General features: G+C 33.2%; 1 protein-coding gene across 5 annotated transcripts in view; it reads right to left on the reverse strand.

The window, feature by feature from the left end:
* Positions 1-26,565, reverse strand: part of LOC143229470 (uncharacterized) — a 103,022-nt gene that overhangs the window by 51,144 nt on the left and 25,313 nt on the right. For 2 of the 5 annotated variants that reach the window (XM_076461833.1, XM_076461832.1), the window contains exon 2: positions 17,989-18,153. In XM_076461833.1, the coding sequence (XP_076317948.1) occupies positions 17,989-18,087 (99 nt within the window). In that variant the 5' untranslated portion in view covers positions 18,088-18,153. Of the gene's footprint in view, positions 1-2,502; positions 3,037-4,720; positions 5,124-17,988; positions 18,154-26,565 lie in introns of those variants that run through there. The other 3 variants (XM_076461836.1, XM_076461834.1, XM_076461837.1) reach the window with 3 other exon arrangements.

A 26,565-nucleotide genomic window follows, 5' to 3' on the forward strand; every position in this document is an offset into this window, starting at 1 on the left:
AATATGATGTATAAATGATATGACAACAACAGCAATGTAAAAAAGGATTAAAAACATTGGAAGTGGTGACTTGGTAAATGAAAAGCAAAATTTCACCCTAGAAATCAGGCATAGTAAATATTTCAAATATTTGTTTTGGTTATAACAGTACACAGATGATGTAAATTTACAAATAGAGAATGAGAAGCTTAATAAGTTGCAAAATAAGAAAAAAATTCAAATTTGTTGACTGATACTAGTTGTTTTCATTAAATAGTTTTTATCAGAAAAAAAAACACATCAATATAAAACTATTACAGATCAAGGTGGGTTTCTTGAGAGGCAATTTTTCCTAATGCAAACATTGTTTGCTTTTCTTTTCTACAGATTAAATTATGCCATATTTCACTTAACTGTTTTTTTTTAATTATTTTTTGGTATTGTTTGACCGGTCCAGTAAAATAAAAACATGGTGAGAGATAAACTAAAAGGTCAGTATTGGATGTTGGAAGACATCTTTCAGAAAAAAAACAAACTATAACTTATAACAAGCACCTGGAAAGAAGCAAGACCTGTAAGCTAATATTTTGCAAGAAATGGCTGAAGTATTTCACCATTACTAATAACATTTAAAAAGAGTATTGTGTACATGTAAATAACCATTTGTATTTTGATGTGTGAAACTAACAGTAATGATACCAAGTTGGTCTGTATACATAATTATTTTTCACTTGGGACAGTAACCAACAGAACACAAATAGAGCCTGTTGAATACCTTTGAACCATTACATAATAATAAACTACACACAAATTTGGCCTACTGAAATCCAACAGAAGAGTAAGTAGTCCTTTAAATCATTTTGTTCATTGCAGCTACTAAAAGAGTTAGTACCCAAAACATATAGAAGGATCCCTTAAAGTGTGGTGGATATCAGAAATTATAAATACTAAATTTCAAGTAGTCATTAATGTTCACGTACCAGTAGTAAACACCCTAACTACTAACAAAGTGCTGATTATTTTATTAATATATATGTGGTTCATTGTTATACAAGCCACAAAGGAATAACCTACTTTCATAGGTGCCTTACATCCTTCTTTCTATATACCTAAAGGAACTTAACAGACATTCACCAATGTCACATTGTTATCAAATAAATTATCACTGTCAAATACTTTCAGCGTCATCACTGTTTTAACGAGTTCCTTTACTTTTTGGCAGTGATAATTTCATAGAAACTTAATTAGCTCTAGTTCTACTTCAAATTTTCAGCAGTGATTATCAAAACAGAAAATTAAATTCCTTTCATGTTGCCTGTACTCTACACTACTCTCAAAATAACAGAGAATGCTGGATGAGAAGAAACATGTTTAGCATCTGGGAAAAGACAAGCTAGTTTCCAACTTACTTGCCTTCTAATACGATGGTTGACTTATGGAATCAGTAAGCACTAGCAGAGAGCATCACTTTGCAGGAGACTGGGAAGGGAATCAATGATTTCCTAAAATACAGATATTGGGTTTATATTTTTACTTTTACCAAAAAATAGTGTGAGGTACAAGGGCAGCCCTTGAGAAACCATATGATCTTTTGTTTGCAATGTGTTATGAAGTGCATAAAGATACTTATAATTGTATCATTCCATGCCAACTCACCTGGGGCTTTCCAGTTCATGTCACAAACTTCCTCGAAAAATTTTAAGCAAAACCTTAATTTTGATTTATTCAGCCATACAGTACAGCTTTAGGATTTTGCATGGCTGAATAAATCAAAATGAAGCTTGCTCAAATTTTTTCAAGAAAATCTATGACATGAAATGACTCAATTTTGTGTTGTTCAATTAAGCCTAATGCCCTTTATTCATCACAGACTGAGAATTAATAAGGCTGAAGATATTCCTTAAAATCAGTATAGTGAGAAATATGTTACAATCCAAAAAAACAGCTATAGCCCTGATGGCTTTCTTCATACTCTATTGACTCATATACCTTACAAAAAAGAAATTAAAACAAATGTCTAGGAAAATCTTGCAAGAATTTAGATAGCACAAGCAGAAAGATAAAGTATTTTATACTTCTTCAATTAAAGATTATCAACACATTTTAGATTAGATCGTAATGTAAAAATAAATATAGGGATGTGTCTTTAAAAAATGTGCATTTTCTACAATGTACGTGTTTAAAAAAATAAATACCACAAACATAAAACCCTATGTTATTTTCATACTGGTGATCACATTCTTTACTTCTTAATACCTAATTTTATCTTTTACTTGAAAGGAGGGCGGAAATTATTAACAAAAGTGCTATTACCAATCAATTCGTAGTTTATCTAAAAATTAGTAAAAAATGTTTAGGCGTAAGTTGAAGTGAAACCATCATATGTTCCGTCGATTAACAGCATGAAGCTTCATGACAGTTTAACAAGTCAGCAACATGAAAGATTACTGCCTTTAAAGCAATGTGAAGTACCCACAAACATTAAAATATCAAACAATTTACGAATATGAAATTGTAGCATACCAAAATATTTTGTACGACAGCGTAGGTGACCCGCCATATTGATCAAGAAATTGTCATTGCGTTTACTATAAACGAGAAGCGAGTATCATTACTGAATTTTTTAATGTTTTATTATTTTATTTGCATTTTTGTGTGAAATCAAAAATTGCTTTCTCAGACTTAATTTACTACTTATTAGCTTTATGTTACATTTGTGTACTGTCTTCATCTGCATGGGCCTTTATAACTTTGGCGAATTCCGTGATGTACGGAAAACGTAACATATATTCTTCTCGTGTAATAACAACCGTAGGACCAATGGGCTGTTTTATATTGTTCGTTTCTTTCCTTACGGTTCTTGCTGACGTTTAGCAGGGCTCGAGCATAACCTTTAAACTTTGGGCTACCAAAGTGCTACACAATTATGTTTCAGCAAATATGTCAAATACTTCCATGTTTTATTGTAAATTACATTGTTTTAAAGCTTGTGGCTTCTTGTCGCTAATTGGCAAGATCCCTCATTTCACTGTTTCAAATATACAACTTGGCAAGTTATAACATTATAACTTTTTTGTTACGTCCCCGCAATTTCAATAACTGTAAATAAATAAATATATATGGTCACTTCATTAGGTACATATATCTAATACCAGGTGGGACCTCCTTTTGCCTTCAGAACTGCCTGAATTCTTCGCGACATGGATTCAACACATTGCTGGAAACATGTCTTAGGGATTTTGGTCCATGCTGACTCGATAGCATTCCTGCAAATTTGTCATCCACACATTCATGCCGCAACCTTCCGTTCCACATCATCCCAAAAGTGCTCTATTGGATTGAGTTCTGGGGAGCATGCAGGTTATTGAAGTACACTATCATGTTCGTGGAACCAGTTTAAGAGATGTGCGCTTTGTGACATGGCGCATTATCTTGCAGGAAGTAGCCATTGGAAAACAGGTAGACTGTGCCATAAGAGATGTACATGGTAAGCAACAATGTTCAGGTATGCTGTGGCATTCAAATGAGGCTCAATTGGTGTTAAGGAGCCTAATGTGTGTCACGAAAATATTCCCCACGCCACTACAACACCACCAGCAGACTGTACTGTAGACACAAGGCAGAATGGATCGATGGATTAATTCTGTTTACGTCACAACAGCATGTCACAGAAGAAATCGAGATTCGTCAGGCAAGTAGCTCATCCGCTTCAAGGTATGACGAGTTGTGTGTTCAGAGATGCCCTTCTTCACATCATTGTAAAGAGTGGTTATGTGAGTATCTGTGCCTTCCTGTTAGCTTGAATAAGTCTGGTCATTCTCCTCTGATCTCTCTTATAACAAAGTGTTTTTTGCTCACTGGATGCACCATTCTCTGAAAACTCTAGAGTTGTAGTGCGTGAAAATCTCAGGTCAGCAGTTTCTGAGATGCTGGAACCTCCATGTCTGGCACCAACAATCATTCCTTGGTCAAAGTCGCTTAGATCACACATCTTCCCCATTTTAATGTACAATCAAACAACAACTGAACCTACTGACCATGTCTACATGCTTTATATATTGAATTGCAGCCAGATGATTCGCTATTGGCTATTTACGTTAAAAAGCAGGCGTATGTATCTAATAAAGTAGCCACTGAGTGTAAATATACATACATAAATATATGTAAAATAAAAACAAACATGCATTTTATTCATACAGTACATGTCCATTATTAATTTCTAAATATATTACTAAGCTCTCAATTCATATACTTTAAACTTTCTCTTTCGAGAGTTTAGCGGAACAGTGCCGAGTGATTTAACGAAATGAATGACTTATACACCGTGTCCTTAAATTAAGGAAATTACTAAATCATTATAATTAAACATTATGTCACCTCAATTTATTCACATAAAATAAAATAAGCATTAAATTTTCAATTTATAATTGTAATATCAAGTGTTGTTTAATTACATTTGCTGGTAGTAACGATAACTTCAAGCTTAAACTTAAATATAACTTTAAGCCTAGCTTATAAAATAAATAAAAATGTTTTCTCGGACATTTCTTATAATATTAGGCGTTCCGTCAGGTAAAGTAATCTATTGAGCATGTTGTTGTTGTTGTTGTTGTTGTTTTTCTGTAAAAATACCTAAGATTACTTCCCATACAAAATCTAATGCACAAGCACAATTATTTTCAACATTAAAAGACACCGCGAACTAACAGTTAAGAAAGTTCATGTTAGCCACCGCCCAAACCTGACACTTCCGGAGGCCCAGGTGACCTACTTGGAGTTATTCAGGGTCATTCAAGCAGCAACGAAGACGAGAACAAAAGCAAACTCCAATACAATAGCTATAACATCAAAAGCGATCCACTGTTCCCAGGACACAAATGTAGGCTGCGTAACGCTAAAGCAGAAATCGAACACCATGTGACTGTGCGAAGTCTAAGCTCAAAACACCGATGCACACTTTTGAGTGCTTTTATGTTAAACATTCACGTTCGTCTAGAAACAGACGGTTTGAACGCCTTTTGCAGGAAGACAGCACGCCTCGCAATCCCAGACAACTTTTTGAGTCCCTTTGCGAACTCTCTGTTCCACGAACCAGACAGTCAATGACTTATTTAGGAACACAAGCTATGACGTTTTATACGACACAGACAAAACTGACTAAAGGAAACCTCCTACCTTTAAATATTACGCGCATTTATAATAGGGTTCTAACAAATACACATACAAAAAACTTCGTGTGGGTAACAATGTCTGCTCTCTTTTATTCTTTATTCTAAACTATTACAACAAAACTTGTCTCACAGTAGGCGGCATCCATTTCAATATCTACAAAAATAAAGAATAAATCTATTCTGCAAAATGTTACACAGAAGAAGCTTGAGGTTTCAAAATGATTAAAATGCCGGACAGAAAATTTAATAAATATTACGTGAAATATACCTGCTAGGCCATAATTAAAAATTAAGTTTTACTAGCATTACTCGTCGAAACAGAGTAATTCAACATTGCTCTCAGGGTCACTTCTTTATAAGGATAACATTGCAAGGACACATTTTCTTGTTATTATAATTGAAGTAGATACTTGTGGCCAATCGCGTTTGCGATGCGATTTACAACAGTGTGGGGAGTTTTAAAAAAATACCAATCGTACATTAATCACAACATGAAAATTTTCAGTGCCGTCTAATAGAACAGAACCAGATTATAAATAAATTCAACACGAAACAAACAAGAAGTAATTTTTTTAAAATTAAAAGTAACATTTTATTTGCTCTAAAATTCCAGAATAGGATATTTTGGGAACCTTTCACCATTGCATGAAAAGTGCAAAAAGTGTAAAGGTTTTATTCATGTGACTTGTAATTAAATCACGCAAATTAGCGACTTCTCACAATATTTGACAAACCTTCTATTAATATAAAAGAATATAAGTTTTTGTAGTTATATCAATTGACAATTATCATCCAGAGTTAATTAACTCAGTAACTGTTCAAGAACTAATTTTGTTATTGTGTCAAAACGCAATAGTTATCAAAATATTTAGACTAATTTATTTACAGCTACTTGTGACACCAGATAACGCAACAATAAAAGTTATTAATATTATTTACACTTTATAATATCAGGGTTAAACTTTAAAAGTACACTCGCACAACTCTAACACATGTCAGTTATTTTTTAATCTAGAAATATAAATATACAATAACTTCAAATTGATACAGTAAAATCTAAAACTAGAAACACATGTTAAGCGAACAGAGACCTTACAGTGCTTGTATTTCCTAACTGCAAACTTGACAAGCTCGTGTAATCAAAAGTTGGAACAAACTTTGGAAAAACAAACGTAAAACAAAAATATAGTTTTTCTGTCACGTGTTATAATACACTAGATTTTTTAAACACTAATTTCATCTAAACTCTTATAAATTGAGTTGTACACCCTGTTAATAAAAATGTTTTGTTTCCACTGTGTTCTTCAGGTACAGTAATTTTCAAAGAATAAGCTAAAAGCACCCGCAAAAATGTTGATCCAAACATATTATGCCTAGAATAATTTCTACACTCAGCAAATGAAATACAAACACAAGTGAACGAATGAAACAGATCATTATTTAAAATCAGTTTAAATGTTTATTTAGTACAATAGCATACCTCTAAACTGTGTTTTCAAATTGGTTGCTTAGGCTTAAGAAACTCTTTAAACACGTCGACAAAGGCAAAAATATTTAATTTCAACCATATTTTTCAAACAGCAAAGGATCCAAGTATGGTGCACCAACCATAATTCCAATTTGTATACAACACAGATTATTTTAAATGACACACACACAAACGTGGAAGAAAAAGAAATCATATCAATTTGTACAATCATTTGCATCAACCTATTAAGATGAGCTCGCTACCTCTCACGTCGGTGAAGGAGTTGACACAAATACAAGGCCAAAGTGAAACAAACTTTATATGTTGTCGTATGTAAATTTTATCTAAATAAAAGGATGAATTAGCACGTTTACGACTTTTCAACATCCAATCAATGAAAAAAGTCATAACTATATACAGAATATCTTAATGAAAATTTCTGGAAAAAAGTTTAAATAAAGATATATTCTATAACAGCTACGAAATAGTGAAATTATGAATTGTCTAACTATGGGACCAAACTGGGATAATATATATATAACTTGATGAGCAATATGTTTGTTTTTTAATTTCGCACAAAGCTGCACCAGGGCTATCTACGCTAGCCGTCTCTAATTTAGCAGTGTAAGACTAGAGGGAGGCAGCTAGTCATCATCACTCACCGCCAATTCTTGGGCTACTCTTTTATCAATGAATAGTGGAATTGACCATCACATCATAACGCTCTCACGACTGAAAGGGCAAGCATGTTTTGGTGTGACGAGGATTCGAACCCGCGACCCTCGAGTCGAGTGCTTTAACCACTTGGCCATGGTGAGCTTGAGCAATTTGATGTGCTTCTGTATTTCGGGTTTGTTCCTGGCTTTTTTTCACTGGATCTTGTTTCACAATTTGATGAGAGGGGCTCTCTCTTTCCGTAACTTGCATTCTGACGTTTCATTTTCTTTCTCAAAGTTTGTTTGTGTGTGTAGTTAAACACAAAGGTACACTGGGTTATCTGTGCTCTATCCACCACGTGTATCGAAACCCGGGGTTTTAGCGTTGTAAATCCGCAGACAAACCGCTGTGCTAAATTTGTTGAATTTATGAACGAAATTCCTGCAAATTTGTACTAACAAACTACGCACGAAGGATTTCCAATTCCTCCGGTCACAGAATAATTAAATTTATAATGTATACTTGGATTCTCCAATAGAAAAGTAACTTTTCTCGAAATTTGTCAAACATTCTTGTGTGTAAGAATGAGCAGTGTACTAGATGTGTATATAATACTAGTGATTGAATATATCGTTGCAAGCGAACTTTGGTGAATGTTCTAGAGTCTCACTGATTAATGTATAAAAACTGACGCGCCGAGAGACAAGAGTATTAATATTATTGGACAGCTACAATTAGTGTGCTATAGGCTTAGAAAGCTATAATTTTGATTAACGCCTATAAATTAGAAAGCCACAGAATTTGATTAGGGAAGTTATATATTTCGAACATTACAAACCGTTCAACTTCAGTAAATTACTTCGGACGTTATTATTTCTATAAGGACATTAAACATCTTTGGCAAGATGAGAACTTGTAACCAGTGTGAGGCTAGCCAAGATAGACATTGTTACGTAGGCAAGTTGCAACAATACCAACTCGGGATTAATTTGCTCGTCGTGGACCTGGACCATGGACAAAATATTCAGTTCTACATGAAATAAAGACTAAATATAATTTGTAAGCTTGTAAAATTCTTGTATATAAACCATCATTTCTAATAACCGCTATTGTTTTGTATATTAAACTATATTTGTGTTAAAAAAAGGAAATTGTGTGTAACACTTTCGTTGGCAAATAACATAAATTTGATATACATTGACATTTTATTAACTTCCAGATTCAAATTCAAATTTTCAGTTATATGAAACAGTAATACGTTAACATAACGTAACATAATAAATCGGAGACTCGTCGGAAATAAATAACATTATGTAACAAAATTTTTGCTTTTTCTTGTTCCTGGGCAGATAGTGTTATTTCCCAATTGCTTATGCCTAAAGTAAATGGAAGAGACCTATTTGTCTCTTCAAACTTTGCTTTTGTGATCTGGGAGTGTATAACGAAAACATGATGGGAGACAATATTTGGGGGCTGATACGTAAAAGTGATTTACATTACAGTCGCAAATCTCAAAAAAACTACTCACTTCTAAACATTTTTGTTTATTTTTGTAAAACTTTAGTATAAATACATGTAAATTTTGATTCATATGTTGTTTTATTCAGGCCTTATGTAAATGAAAATGTGCAAATTTGCCCGTTTTTACATAGAAAATAGGTTTGTTTGTTTGTTTTGAATTTCGCGCAAAGCTATACAAGGGCTATCTGTACTAGCCGTTCCCAATTTAACAGTGTAAGACTAGAGGAAAGGCAGCCAGTCAACACCACCCACTGTCAACTCTTGGCCTACTCTTTTACCAACGAATAGTGGGATTTATCGAAGCATTATAACGCCCCCACGGCTGAAAGGGCAAGCGTGTTTGGTGCGACAGGGATTCGAACCCGCGACCCTCGGATTAAGAGTCGAACGCCTTAACCCACCTGGCCCTACCGAGCCAGAAAATAGGTTAATTCCTAAATTTGATTATCCAGGTCCCAAAAGCAAAGTTTGAAGGGAATAATGGCCATATTTCTGTAACTTTACAACATAAGCAATTAAGAAATAACACATTCTATCTACGAACAAAATTTGTGTTATATGGTGTTATAATACATAACACCGTGTTGTGTAGAAAAGTTTCCCTACTTGAGGATGACTTCAAACTTTCTCAAACTGTGTTTGTATGACCAATAGTTCTTTGCATCAATCCATTTTCTTGCTTCATTTCTGAATGCAGTTTATCTCTTCTCATTATCAGATCAGGAAGAATAATGATAGGTGCAAAACCAGTGTAAACCAACACCACGAAGAAACCCATCAGCTCGTTTCATTAAATAATGCATTTTATTTTTTTAAGTTATGGAAGGTAGAGTATTCTCAGCTTCTGAATACTGCCTCTTTGATTCAGCAATGATTGATTCATTATAATTTTGGATACAATGTCCATGTTTTGCACACTCATAGCAGTTTCCCTTTCATATCATAATTTGGGAGAATTCTCTATTCTATTTTATAAAAACTTCAGTTTGCAGTTTTTCGGAAGATGTCATATTAAAATGCAGTTGAAAGATCTTCTGCTCGTTTACTTCTTCAGTTTTCATTAAACGATTGTTAGATTTTTCCCGAGTTTTTCAAAACTTCTACTAGAGAGAGCTGATATTCCAACAGAATTTGATCTGATTATCTCATAATTCCTAGATAATGCTTTCAAGTTGTTTGTTCAGGATTTTTAAGCTGAACCGCTACTTTTAAAGATGTATATTTACTTTGCTTTAGTCTAGTTCACATATCTTCACCAACTATGGCATCAATCTATGAATTAGTCACTGCTTATAAATCCTCCTCATGCAGATAACCTGGATAAGATAATTAATTAGGCAATTTTTAAACTAGTAAGTTCCCGTCTTTTATCCTCATTTTTCTGCTAAACTTTGTTTTTGAAAATTCAACTGAAGGGACATTATAAATATAGTTGAGAAAGCTACCACCAATGCCTGACAGTTGTTATAGTTTGTAGTTTAGGACATTATTGTTCACTGATCCGTCCATTCACTTTAAAATAGCTTCAAACTGTGACTGTTACGACTTTCATGATACCTTTCCATCATAGTTTGTTGTTTTTCGACTGGGTGATGTTGTTGATGGCCTACTAAAATTCCGCAAGCTGGTGCAGCCAAAGCAGTCCAGGGAGGTCCTGTGTTAATGGTAGCAGTTGTAGACAAGATGGATTCTTCATATTTCGTTTTGCTTGTTAGTTTTCTATAAAGCACAAAGCTACACAAAGGGCTATCTACGCTATGCCCACCATATGTATCGAAACCCGGTTTCTAGAAGTATAAGTCTGCAGACGTACCACTGATGGCTTTCGTATTTCATGACTACGGATGTTTAAGACTGGAATTCTTGAGATGATGAATAGAGTTGTCTGACTGGTTTGACTCTTCCAATTTCTAGTTAAAACTTACAAATATTTTCCCTCAACACTGAGGTTATTTTGTACACTCACTGAAATCATTGTTTTAATAATTATTTGTACTTCTTCGATGTTCTTTTATACTTGTTCGTATATTCTTTCTATGCCTTTCACAGATTTTAATTTCAATGTATATATTTTCTACCGTTTCTTCGCCCTTTTCTTCCGTTAAATCCATTTGTTCTTCATAACTCCTCCACATATCTCAAGTACGTTCTTGTAATTCCTCTCTTACGTTCCTGTCTCTTTTCCCTTGACATTATTTTAATTTTTTTGTCTCATCCATCTTCGCCTTCTTTCCATTGTTTCATAATTTCAAGTAAAGTCTTGATCTTGAAGTTTTGTGTTGATTTTCTCTGAAATAACACAACTTCTGCCACAAATATTGTAATGTTTTTATTGTTGGACAGGTTGTTTCGGGTTTATTTGGTAATAAAAAAATTAAAGTTTATTAATTCACTTAATTATTATGAAAGCATTTTATTCCTCCAACTAAAAGTTTTACGAATATTATTTGTACAAAATATACCTCACTTACGATTGACTTCACTTCATAAGAAATAACGCTTTAATATGGTTTTCATTTACTTACTAATTTCTGATGTGTGTATATAGAGACTAACTTGCATTTTTATTTAATATAACGATCTATACCTAATCAGGCATTATTCGCTCTACCAATAAAAAACACTCGCATGAGAACCGGAGTGTATTTTTCACAATAGAATGTGTACAAGTTTTTTTTTTTTCATGCAGTTAAGACTGTTTTGGAAAGAAAGGTTTTTGTTTCTTCCCTAATATTATAGGCCTATTTGATTTTTTAAAAACATTTTTATGTTTAATAGTACAGTTAGATGAGCTACCTCGATAGCTATTCTTGTAGCTTAATTGTTTGCATTTCGGATATTCTTGCAAAGTTAGTCGTCTGTAACTGAAACAACGTAAGTGGGATGAAGTTTTGTTTTGTTTTGAATTTCGCGCAAAACTACACGAGGGCTATCTAAGCTAGCCATCTCTAATTTAGCAGTGTAAGACTAGAGGGAAGGCAGCTAGTTATCAAATTTCCACTGTCAACACTTGGGCTACTCTTTTACCAAGGAATAGTGGGATTGACCATCACATTATAATTCCCCCATGGCTGAAAGGGCGGGCATGTTTGGTCTGACAGGGATTAGAACCCGCCACCCTCGAATTACAAGTTGAGTGTCTTAACCACTTGGCCATGCTGAGCCTGTGGAAGAAAGTAGTCAACAACACCCACCTCCAACTTTAAGGCTACTTTAATCGAATAGCGAGATTTAACGATCAGTTTCATAATGCACCCATGGCCTCAAAGTGTAGAACACGATTTTGTTTTCATTGCGGCAATGGATCATGAAAGGTAAACCTTCTATTCTAATCCACAGTCCAACATGCTAGTTATTAGGTCTCGTCTGGTCAGAAACAGTTTTAAGCCATGATAATATGTGCTATATGGCTAACATTTACATTTTATAAAAGTTTACGATGGCTAATAGCAACTAGTCTGCTACTGTGTCTGTCGTATCCCAGCTAGCATAATGAGCCCTATGTTGACGAAGGGCCTCGTCCGCAGTGAATAATGTAAATGTGCGATTGACACGTTACAACATATTCCTTTTATTTGTTTACTTCCACTCATAGGTTCTTATAATTATAATATATTTTGACATGCTTTTCGTATTTTGTGAGATTAGGAACTGGGACAAGATGTCAATAGAAAACTTGGTTGAAACAGCTACGAAAATCGACAAAAAACAAAACCACTAATAGTAATTATGATGATCATAGGTTAAAACCGTCTACTCTGGACAAACCTTTAATTCTTACACACTTAAAATGACCTTTAAAATCCATTAAAACTTATAAAATGAATAACGCTCATAACAAGGTTGTATCGATAGTAAAAAATAATAAATTTAAAAGTGTGTGTTTTTCTCATACCAAAGTCACATTGGGCTATGTGCTGTGTCCACCGAGGGGGACCGAACTCTTTAATTTAACGTTATAAATCCAAAGTCACTGTTGTCCCAGCGGGGAACATTTTTTCTTATACCAAAGCCACATCGGGCTATCTGCTGTATCCACCGAGAGGAATTGAACCCCTGAGTTTAGTGTTGTAAATCCGTAGACTTACTGCTGTACCAGCGGGGGACAAACTTAAAAGAGCTACGTTTGCTCACAACTGGGTTACACCAAATTTGAATTAGAGAGATCTGCTTAAGGTACACAGTTCTTAAGTTACAAACAAAACTTTTTTACGTGCTTTATGCTACATCAATATTCTTTGTTAAAAACGAACATCATAGAAATTTCCTTTTTGACATAAAAACAAAGCACGTGAAACAACTGCAATATTTTATATTAGCTACGAGTAACTACGTCCCACCCAAGCAGCTATGTGTACAAACTACTTAAACAATATAATATCAACAGTTCAAAAGTTAGACATCTGGTTCCACTTGTGATGAAAAACAAAGCTAACATTCTGCTCAGTTCTGACTTAGACTGTTATCTTATAATGCACCTACTATATGTTTCCAAGTACAGGAGGGTTATTTTATTTAAACTTTATCCTGATTTTTCGATCAAACCTTTTATAAACAATTATGTGATGAGGGGTATTGCACACAAAATAACTTGTTACCCTGTAAATACCTAAACCATACAGTATATATATATATATGTAAGCTACTACCATGTATATCTATTTATATATATATGGTGAAACAGACAGCACTGAAAATAACCTTAAATAAAAACATTAAAGTAATTTCATGGATATATTACCACTACAGCATCAACAATATGATATTTTTAAAACATTTTTATCTGCTACTGAGCCACGAACTTCCAAGAAAAAGCAGAAATACAGATGTAGATATAAGTATTAAGTTCATGCCTGTCGTATTCTGTATCACGTTACAATGTAGAGATGAAAAACTGGTCACTTTAAGACCATAACGTGGATGATTCCAAATTATGAAATATATTAATCTGTGAAAAATAAATGTCATCCACGTCATTAGAATCTCATTCCAAATAATATTACTGAATAAACAGGAAAAATATAGAAGACACAGAACACAGAGCAAATATCTTGGTTATTGCAGACGTGATCCTACAGACAGGGGCTGTCTTGGTTATTCCGGAGTCCTGGGGAGAATTCAGTAAACGAAGCCCCATAATAATAAGAAAAATCAGAAGTAGATTAAAAGGCATTGCATCAGGAGATCTTCCATGTGTGGGGACCTGAGCAATTGCCTAGTTTGCCCAATACGTAAGACCGCCTATGCCCAAAGATACGAACAGAGATACATTTACAAATACATTATAAACATCGTGATATGATGTCAGTACTTAACATTTGTTACCTATATATCAGATTATATACTGTATGATTTAAATCTCGTCATTATTGGATACATTAAATCTGCTATTCACGATGTATCACGAAATACCTTAATAACGTGTAATAAATAACAAACAATAGCATTCAGTTAACTCATTTTAAAAATTGTGACCTTTTTTATTATTATAATCGATTAAAGAAAAAATAACTTGGCCATACGTGAATGCGTTCGCGGGATGGGTTAGAAAACGTATATACATATTAATAACATGTAAAAGTTTCTATCGGATTAAGCAACTATATATGTATATATAGAAGGTCAAATACAAAAAAAATAAATAACCTATGGTTGGTTACGAGTTAAATTCGCCTAGTTCCAAATTATTAGAAGGGCTTGGTGGTTATGGCATTCAAATTGCAATCTTCAGGTAGTAAGTTTGCCTCCCGTCACCGAAAATGCTTTTTTTTAAATGATGTGAGTGCTGTATGTGACGATGAATCCCACTTGTTGTAAGTATCAGAATAGCTAAAAAGTTGGCGGACATTGGTGTTGACAAACTGCCTTCCTTCTACTTAGTCACTTCTAAATTAGGGAGGGCAAGTGTAGATAGCCATCGAATAGCTTTGTGCAAAATTCGTGATTTTCCATTTCTTCTTAAATTACCAATTTAACTGTTACAATAAATTTCTTATTGCTTTATGACTAATTTTAAAGTGAAATAAGCTGGTATTGTTAGGTTATTGTTTTTTTTACTTCGTGCTTTACTCATATTGTCTTTTGTAGAGACCATATGGGATATTTAGAAGATCTTTATGGTTGAAAAAATGTCAAAATAATATCATCACTTATCACTTCTAAATTAGGGAGGACTAGTGTAGACAGCCGCGAGTAGCTTTGTGCAACATTTATGAAACAAATGAAACCAAATCACTAGAATTTTATATTAGTGAAGCAAGTATTATGAACTATTATATATATATGGACTAAATGGCCACAACAGTGGTCCTTTACGTTTCAGGCGTAGCCAACATCAAAATAGAAGAGACAGGAGATCAGCCACCAATATTTGCTGCCTATGCAGCCACTCTTAACCGAACAGTGGGATTGACCATTACAGTTATATCGCCCTCACAATTGAAAGTGTAGAAGATATGTACATATTCTTTACAGAGAAAACTACTCGCGAAAGTTATGATACGATATAACAGCAAGAAAGAAATCTGAGCCATATTTCACAATACATAAATGTAATATCCTTTAACTTTACACCATATATAAATCAATGGGTCGTTAGATTTTATTGCGGTAGGAAGTGAAAACAGAGAAATAAAGAGTGCAATATTCTTGTTGAATATTACAGGCACTGTTAACCACATATACTCTCTTTACAAACACATATTTTAATAACGAACACATTAGGATATCCCGCAAAGCAAGAATGCCTATTTCTGAAGATCTCGGAATTATAATAAATTTTGGGACAGGCAGTTTCATTAACTGGTATCTTTCCATACTTATTAGCATTACCTTGTTAATGGTCTTTTACAAGTTTTTTAGAGTTTTTGTTTTGTTTTTACTGTATATTAAATTCACATCCCTATATTTATATATGTACATCTATATTTTTTTACACACCACACTGAGTCGGGTTATTTAAATTTACAAGACCCAGTAGTTTCTTTGTGAACTTTAATTATTCTGTGTACATAAGACATTTCAATTCATCTTCTGATTCAAGAACATAAGTAAAAGATAATGAATACAGTCTAGTGACACATACACTAAACAGACCTTGGCCCTGTAACAGGGCAGACAACCCAAGGTAAGGATTGAACCCACTATTTTTGTTGAGGGGTGGGATGTAGTGTGAAGGAAAACAGTCACTAACACCGTGAGTCAGCACATGAGAAAACCCCAGCTGTCACGTTCTTGGCTCTTAGTTCATCTTAAGAATTTTGTGTCACAAACAGCTAAATTTGGGCTTCGTTGCTTGCATCACATCATGAAACAATGACACCGGTTTTTCCAGTCTACTCTATAAAGTTCCGTTGAAAACTAAAGTGGAGTCCTGTAGCGGACTGCAATCAAAAGCAGTTCTAACTAATATTAAGAAACTCGTTCTGTAGCACATACAAGTGCAAGCTAGGACTGACAGTAAAACAAACGAAGACAGCAAAATAACATGACTGAAGAAGTGAATTACAGATATAAATTAAGTACGAACAGTCTTTGAAAATATTACAGTGAAAGTTAACTGAAGGCAAATAGTACGAAACGGTAAACATTAGATAAGCAAATTGATCAAGGAAATACACGGTGGCTCAAAATCAGTTTCCTCAGAACAAATAGTACATAGATTCTATTTGATTTACATCATCAAATGTTATTCACACTGTGCACGGCTTGTAAAAATACGAAGAAAACTTCTAGAAAACTCTTAACATGTTCGTTTTCCTTTCGAAGTTATAAAATAATATAAATATTCTGTCTCACACAGCTGTCATAAATGAAATGTCCTTACTCTAATTATGATATAAAAACATCAACTCCCATAAATTCAGACTAAGTAATTAGCGCAGGAAGTCTACAGACAAAATGGCATCTCGTCATGACATACACACACCGCGAATTATTTAATAATAATATTTTTTCTCAAGTTATCTCATATTACGTTATCATATATACGTGTCTATGTGTATATGTAAACCAGACGTGATAGAAGACATAATAAATAAAACAGCAGCATAAAAATAGTGCTATTTTATAATCTATATGTATATATTTAAATCAAGACACAAATGTAATTAAGTTTTAGTTGTAAAAGCATACGACTCCAATAACGAATATAAAATTACGATTTGAAACGTTTTCAACATAGTCTTAAGTGAATGTTAAGAAATCTTATACATCATTAAATTTCCATTAGAACATCAACTTTTATGTAACCTTTATTCATTTTTAATTATATACTTCTTTTTTCGATCCAATCTATATTTTAACTTAAATCACATTAGATAACTTATATAACATGTTTTGCAGCCAAGACTTAATGCAGGCAGTTTACTGCACGACGAGATATGTATGATCCAGTAAATGAAAGCTACCTTAATAGTAAAAACTCTTTAAAGTATTCATCTTAAATACGTTATATTATCATGTTGAATAAAACAAACAAATCTCAAATGAGTTGATCAAGCCGTAGTTTTTTGGAAGCTATTGGTTTTACTATCTTTTATTAAATATCAATGTTATGCGTTACTCAAACTACTTACGTACGAAAATTTTGAAAATGTTGCCTTAACATCTGGTCTACAGGGCGAATACGATACTATTCAAGGAAATTAGCGGATCAAGTAACTGCTGGAATATTGATTATAATTAGTAATAACCTCTTCACTAATGATCATAATTCGCTAGAGTGATGATATGATCAATTAACAATTAAAATGATCAATTATAAACTTTTTATCATTGTGGTTTTATTTTTTGTGGAGATTTGTGATCTTTCAATAAACAAGTTAATACCATACGCTTTAGTACTTGTGAATTATATATACAATCCATTGTAAAAGACTGTACATAAAGTCAAATTGTTAACTTCGACAAGAATAGACTATTACTCAAAGCTCTCAATATAACACTGGTAATTAACTGTGTAACGAACATTTGTATATACGTTTGGCTTATTGTAATATATTATTTTAAAATAATATATATGCTGTTTGTCTGTTGTTGAAATTTATCGCCAATAAGTCACAGACACTGTAAATAATACGGTTTATACCTACAAAACCTAACACATAATAGCTACACTATTTCACTGCACATATAAATGTAAAAAAAGATTGAAAGGAGATAATTACACAAAAACAAAAAAAGAAAACTTACTGTTTGAGAAGCTAGTACAGTTTCTTGCGAGCTACGTCCGTCTTGACCCGTAAAAATAGGTACATTTCGAGCATTTTTTTTCTGTCCAGGTCCTTTCATTGGCCTTCCTGAACAAGTACTGCGGTTATCTTTCAAAATGCTTGTACTACTTGTTATGCTTGAAGCCTACATGTAATATGAAAACTATATTTAACGATATTAAACAAGCATTCATAAATATAAAAAATTAATATTACGCCAAAAATTGTAACAAATGAAATCGTAGATTCTGGTTTGAAAATATATACGTGTTTAAAAATGTTATTGATAGGAAACAATATGCATAACATTTACAAAGTAAATTATATAGTAACTCTTTCCTTCTACTGTAATGTAATTGTTCTTGGAAAAATGGTAAGCAAATTTTTGGGTCTACAAGTTTTACCACAAACAGTTCATGAAATACCTGAGCACATAAATAAAACCTATTACTGCATAATACAGTTTCTACTTTTGTACATTATGTTCATCACAAAAGCAGTTATAACCTGGATTGTAGAAGATATTGAGGTTACGTTATATGAATCTTTGAAAAATTATTTTTTAAATGGACAAAAAAACTTCTGCCAGGTTGTTATACGGAGGCACAATGTTTCTGTATATGAAATAGTTATGCTGATAGCTGAGGAACCAATTCAAGTTAATTAATGATTCAGGTAACAATTGAATTTGGATTTAGTCATCATGGTTATCACAAAAGCAGGTCTCGCAACAGTGAATTATATGATTAATGTAATCAAGATTAATTAACATTTAAAAATACTAAGTTACTGAAGATATAACCATATTAACTACTAACAAGTTCTGAGTATTAATTTAAGTAGCACCACAGAAGACATAACTATATTCAATATGTTTATAAAGTACAGATGCATTGACGTAAGCTATGCATTAACTCTGTGACAAAAGAAAACATACAATTTGATGTTGTTAAATTCACTTGTTTTAAAAAATATTATTTCCAATAAATGTATCAACCATTACTTTTCTAAAAAATATTGTACTGCATCTATAAATTCCAGTGAAAGTAAATACATTTAACAAAACTGAAAAAAAAATTCTGAGAATTTGTGCGTGCAATGTTACATAGTTGTCAGTAAGTTACTGTTCTGGGAAAATTGTTTGTTTCGATTTATGTACACTGTATTTTATTCAAACTCCTGGTTGTTGTCATGACAACGTCAACAATCGACCGATTTGATTGAAATCAGAGTCAACCCAGATGTGCTTTACAATAGAATTATCAATTCATAACTTATAAAAACTTAAAATTAGATGATGCGTTAAATCTTGATACTTGTATATTCAAAGCCACTTTAAAAGATAGCCCAGTTAAAGTGCTAAAACAGCCAGCAGTCATGAAAGAATACATCTCTGCTATGCCATCCAAACATGACCAATTTTGACACAAAACAACTGAAAACTATCTACACCACAGCTTAGTACCAAATACCATGTAAATTGTTTTACATACACATAAATAATACACGAAAACCCCAAACTGTGCTTTCTTTGCTGAAAATTTGAGCAAAAAAAAAACTCTAAAATTATACTTTTTGTGATTTCTTGATCATCCTGTAATTACTAAAAATGAGCAATTCCAAACTTTATATTTTGTAATTGTGTGCTGTTTGTAGAAAAGTATATTTGTATCAAATTATATGTACAATGGCCAAACCAGTTATATTATTTAACCTTTTGCCTCCCTAAACTGACCAATATTGAGCATATTCCCAAATTGTGTTAATATATGTGTAGGACCTGCAAAAAGTATATTTGTATCACAATCTCATGTAAACTGGCCAAAATATAGAGTAATTGTCAAAAGAAAGAACTTCAAACTATGCTTTTTGTGGCATCTTGACAACCCTTATAATTACTGAAAATGGTCAAGTCCACCATTTTTGTTTGTCAGTGTGTGGAAACACTGTATAAAAGTCTTTTTACCATATCAAATGTAAATTGATCATAATGTGACCGAGTAATTGAATAAAAACTCCAGAAGTATGCTTGTTTTTCTGAGCCCTGATCCTCTAAAAAGGCTCAAAATAGGCAAATCCAAATTTTCTGTATGTCATATGTTTGTTGCATGAAAATTTATTTGTGCCAAGTTTCCTCTTGATTGCTGTAAATATGAACACATAGGAGCCAAAATACACATTTTTGGATCATTTGACATTTGACCCCATAAAATCGTTAAAAAGGCATAAATAAAAAAAAAATTAAAAAAATGTCTGAATGTATTGAACCAAGGTATAACCTTACTAAATTTCAAGTCAATCTGCCTAGGAATGAAGGAATGGTGGTTAGTAAAAAAATGTTTGGAAGAAGAAGTGACAGAAAAACAGTACATCTCTTTGCAGAGATATAATGCATATCTTGTCACCTGCTTGATTGTTTCTAAATCTAAGTTGTATAGTGTCATTTGGTCATTCGATCATGCAGAAAAAGTACCTATATATTTAGGAGTTTCTTCATTTCTTGAAGTCTGCTGATTTCAGTAGTCCAATTAGTAGATTTCATAAAATAAAATACAAAATTCTAAAATACATGATGTTAATAATTGAGATACCATAATTTTACTAAATTAGAAAAAAAAACATTAATATTAATATAGGAAAATAAACACAACAACAGTAATGTGCAAAAGTGTTAGGGCAAAGTCAAAAATTAGATTTCAGGCTATTTTTAAACAAAAAAAAATGGAAGATAAATCACAGATGAAATGTCAAATTTTGTTAATCTTCATATTTATATTTATACAACAGAAACTGGGTGAAGGTGCTAGAGTTTAGTAAACAGTTAATATTCTGTGTGTCCCCCTTTTGCTTTAATAACTGGAAACAGTATTTTAGGCACTGTTGCAACATATTTAATCAATGTATCCTTTGAAATTTTACTTCAAATGTGTCCAACACAGTCCAGTAATGTTATTTTGGAAGTAACATTTGATTTGCCAAAAATTATGATCTATCACATCCCAGATCAGCTCAAGTGGGTTGAGATTGTGGCTCTGTGGAGACTATTGCATCACTTAAATGACTTTAGTAGCTTGTTTCTTAGGTAAGTAATTCCTGCATAAGTTAAATGAGTACTAGAATCCTTTACCAATAATATGCAAACCACTGGGTATATCGTAACACATCAGTATTTGATGATACTTGCGATGGTCCATTATTCCATCTATTTTGCAAATATTTCCTGTCGCCTCAATATAAAACACCTCCAAATTATCAGATTACCTCCTCTGTGGTTCATGGTAGGTGCTATGTTTTCACCTTTCTTCTGCCAGACTTTGAACCAAATATTTCAAATTTGGACTCATCCCTCCATAACATCCTTTTTCAATCATGAGTGGTCCTGTTTTTGTACTTTTTAGTGAGTTTCAGTCTCTCAACAATATTTGGATATTGAAGTAAAGGTTTCTAACTGCCACACACCAAATATTCCATTCTTGTTGAGCCTTCTTTCTTCTACATATTTGGACACTTTCTGTCCTTTAGTACATGGTCATTTATCTCATGCTTGATATCAATGACACTGTTTAGGAAACATTTCAAGTCTGCAGTAATTTGTCAGAGTCAACCAGCATCACATAAAGCTTTTATGTTAACTCCCTGAGTTATTGACTATTCTCTATGCTATTTTTGGCTATGGCATGACAACAAAAATTAACATGTAGTGTTAAAAACTGTTTTTATTAAGATTTATATGTAGAGTGCTATTAAACTGATTTCTTCTAGCATATACCCCTACCATATGTTAATTCCTTGTTAGCTTCTTCCTAAATAGTTAAGTCACTGTGTAGGGTATAGGAACAGTTATTTCTGATCCTAAATTTTATCAATATGTTCATTCAAGCAGAACATTTATGACATGCCCTTGGTACAAGTTATATGGGAATTCTAAATAATGCTAATTATTCTTACCTTGGCTCATTCAGTGTCAACAGGAATCAGTGAGTCATTACCTTAGCTTAAAATACATTGATACTATTAAAATAAATCAATAAAAACGAATGAAGTTAGCACTAATCCTATGGATTGGTATAGACATGCCTGTAACAAATAAGGTCACGTTCACATTTTACGTCGGCAAGTTAACAAACAGCCCAAGATAGAAATTGCAAGAACTGGAGAGATGAGCCACAGATAGCTTTTTACACAGTTTTAAATTACCACTTATTAAGAATACTCATTGAACATCAAGTGAGAGTAAAAAAACAAAAAAGTCCTTACACTTACGAAAAAAAAGAGAGTAATATTTTGACTTGACAGTTTATAGACAAGTTATTAATGCTTTTATCGAAATAGTATGCAAATCAGTGTCGATAAAATGTTAATTGTGTGTGTTATAAATGTCTCCAGATTTCTTACGATGCAATCACATCTTAAAAGACACTGGAAAAAGATTTATTGATTTAATAATAAAAATATACCAAAATATTCGGTACTTTTCATTAGTAAAGTTTATGATGCCTCAGAGTTTGAATATAACTTATATGCAGTTCACGATTTCTTTCCTTTTCCCGCAAGGCTCACTTTGCATTTTTAGGCCATGGATGTGCTGTAAGAGTGACAGACAAGTCTCATTATTCGTTCATATAACGTAATAGTAGGTGTAGTTAACAAGTTCCCTTACCTTTAATTTAGCAGTTTAAAATTATGAATGGCTATTCACAGACAATTCTTATGAGGCGTTGCGCTAAAATTCCAAATAACTAAAGCGTTATACATTTGTTAAAATAATCCTTAGGATATGTGTCGCCATCCATAACTTTAAGCCAGAAGAAAGATGGCAGCACTCTAGCAGTCATTATCCATGCAAGGGGTTAACTGTCACTCTTATAACGCAACCACAAGAAAAAGTGAGCGGAATATTTTGTGGTATCGCACAGATTTGAAGTCTGTAATGAAACATAACGGATGCTGGGTAGAAATTATCACAAAGTTTCTGAAACATTCTTATACGGTATGGGACATCATAGAATTAATTTTCACATTACTGTTAAAAAAATATATATTTTTTTCGAAATTCAATGTTTCAACGCTAAATCTTTATAACTATCTTATATTTAAATTGCACAAAAGTTCGTGTACACAGTACTTTTAAATTAAAGTTTTGTACTTATTTGTGCAATTTTTAGAAAAGTATTGATGCAAGACTGTTGTGCGCTTTATTTATAGTTTTCTTTTATTTATTCCAACACGAAGACGACAGTTGCAATACAGATGAAGTCTTTCCTTCCCTAATAAACATGCCATACCGATTTCTGCGATTTTTTGAATCTATATTTAGGCCTGTTTTTCAACACACATATAATTACCGTAAACTACAGGCAAATGTTGTGATTCGAAAGCGATGTATTTTTCGAAAAAAACAGTGATTTAAACATAATTAGTTTTGTATATTCTACATATATTTTGACGAGGCCGTTATACCGTGCGGTATAATGATCCTATTTATATTTGTTCTTGTTCCAAGAACGCCAACTAATGTTTGATAAAGTACATCAGGTCATCAAAAGTCAACGACTTTTTTGCGTGACCTAGTTATCAACAGAACAAATAAAATTGCGTTATAACTTGCAGAAACAGGATGTCAGGTCTTTGTTGCAAAGACTTTTTTCGTGGTCTCGTTAATTAATTAAGCAAGTAAACTATCGTTATAATTATTTGAAATACAATGTTACGTCGTATTTGTAATAAATTTTTACGTGACCTTGTTAATAGCGAAAGTAAAATCAGAAATATGATGTCAGGACTTTGTTGGATTTTTGGTACCTCTCCCAGGACATCGTTTTGAATACAGTCACACAATACAGAATAAATGTTCAAATCCCAAATATGTATTCCGTCACTCAGTGGTTAGTGAAAGTAGGCCAGAAATTAGGATTCTCACCAACTAAAAAAACTGCTAATAAGGGCTTCTATAGTTACATGGAACAAGTGAAGCTGAAACAATGCTATATGATAGTTTAAAGTTTGTGGAGCAACTAGAATGAAGAACATACTATGCTAGTAAACGTCTCCACTGAACAAGGTTGAAATTAGCACGAAAACCTTTTACCTTGTTTCTTTCTTTTGAATTTTTGCTCAACGCTACACGAGGGCTATCTGCGCTAGCAGTCCATAATTTAGCAGTATAAGACTAGAGAAAAGGCAGCTAGTCATCATCACCCACAGCCAATTCTTGGGCTACTCTTTTATCAACGAATAGTGAGATTGATCGTCACAAAATAAAGCTCCTGCGGCTGAAAGGGCGAGCATGTTTGGTGTAACGGAGATTCGAACCCGAAACCATTAGATTACGAGTCGATCGCCCTAACTACCTGGCCATGTCCAGCCCTTTTACCGTTGTCATGCACAGTCATACAAGATCAAACGAATCAGGTTGTTGTTATACTGCTGATTTCTTTATATTATGCATCATATAAAAATTAAAATATTGTATTTGATAGTTGGTTTTTTTTCAAAATTTTCTAAGAAAGATGAAAGGTTTATGATCTAGGGACACAGACACCGTCTTTCCCAAATTTACATTTTAATTTCTGCGCCTTTACTGACGTCACACGTACAATAATTTACAACTGTGCTGGTCCATTTTACATTTTGTAAGCCAGACTCAGTTATTAAGACTGAAATGATAGGATTTAGTTTTGGGCTTAAAAGCTACAAAAGAACTACTTCTAACAGCTTTTACTTAAGATTTTGTCACATAAAACATGAAAAATCTTTGTTTATTGTGAACGCGTGTAGATTTTCCTTCAACTAGAAATCCTTCAGGATTTAGCAATGATTATATATCTAAAAGTTTGTTTTTTTTGTATTGAAATTACTTTCAGGTTTGGATTGTACAAAAATATAATTCCCTTCTAGAAACACAGCTGTCAATTGACAAATGAAATATTTTCGGATCTTCGGTCAACTATAAAAAACTAACATTTTAAAACCCGGGGAAATAAGTTTGTTTAAATGCTTACAAAGTACCTAAAGCTAGTATAATTATCGTTGTGTATTAAAACTAATTTACTTAAAATCTTAAAATCGCGTGTGGGGTTGAATAGAAACAATAGTTCTTGAGGGTCTTTGGTTGTCTCACAAGCTCCGATAGGACTTGTTAGATATAAAATTTAAATTACTGTCATGTTAGTTACAAAACCCACAGCCCGGTCTTATGCTACTCTAATCGAAAAGAGGCATTTGAATGTCACTATTATATCGCATCCACACAGCTAATATGCGGAAACAGGTTACTAGGCTAAAACCAGCCAAATGTTTTTTTTTTGTTTTTAATTTCGCGCAAAGCTACACGAGGGCTATCTGCGCTGGCAGTCCCTAATTTAGCAGTGTAAAACTACAGGGAAGGCAGCTAGTCATCACCACCCACCGCAAACTCATGGGCTACTCTTTTACCAACGAATTGTGGACTGACTGTCACATTATAACGCCCCCACGGCTGAAAAGGCGAGCATGTTTGGTGCGACCAGCCCATGTGCTAGAGAGACAGAGCGCAAATGAGTTATCTAAAATAAACTAATACATTCTCTATTTTAATGAATTAGATATTAAAGAAATAATCATTGAGAAAAAGAAAACGCTGTTCCAGTTTTTATTAAACACAAAACAAATAGTCAATAAACTGATGATCAGATTATCAGTTAACTAAACCATATTCACAAGCATACTTAGTATATAGTGACATTTTCTATAGCAGTTGTTATCCACCTTTTTATATTTTTATAACCATCCAATTCAATCAGAGCTTTAACCAAGCGGCGTACCTCTGACGAATATGAAATGTTTTAAACACTTGTATTAATAAAAATGTAAATCAAAATAAATAACTCAAGGGTGAGTCAACAATTCACGAATGTTGAGTGCTGGCTAGTCAGATATGTTGGTAACACAGATAGGCTTTCCTATTAACATAGGCTCGAATCCTGTCCCACCATACATGCTCACCCGTTCAGCTGTGGAGGCATTATAAAGTAAATGTCAATTTACCTGGCCCGGCATGGCCAGGTGGTTACGGCGCTCGACTAGTAATCTGAGGGTCGTAGACTCGAATCCTGTCCTACCATACATGCTCACCCGTTCAGCTGTGGGGGCGTTATAACGTTACGGCCAATTCCACTATTCGTTGGTAAAAGAGTAGCCCAAGAGTTGGTGGTGGGTGGTGATGACTAGCTGTCTTACCTCTAGTCTTACACCGCTCATTTAGAGACGGCTATCGAAGATAGCCCTCGTGTAGCTCGGCGCCAAATCCAAAATAAACTAATAAGACTATCATTTAACCTTCAAACGTGGCGTTCATTTTCTTTTCTTTCTCAGATGTTTCGTGTACACCTAAATAGAAACCACTGTTCAAAACTGAAGATTGGTGAAGTTCATGATTTAGCTTTTAATATGACATTTTCTTCCAATGGTAATATCCAAGGATACAATATTTGAATACGATTAATAAATAAAAATCATGTTTGTAATCACAAATAAGTACTTACATGTTATTTTCTAATGATAAAATACTAAAATATTC

Source organism: Tachypleus tridentatus, chromosome 10, assembly GCF_004210375.1.
Source record: "Tachypleus tridentatus isolate NWPU-2018 chromosome 10, ASM421037v1, whole genome shotgun sequence".
Classification (NCBI taxonomy): domain Eukaryota; kingdom Metazoa; phylum Arthropoda; class Merostomata; order Xiphosura; family Limulidae; genus Tachypleus; species Tachypleus tridentatus.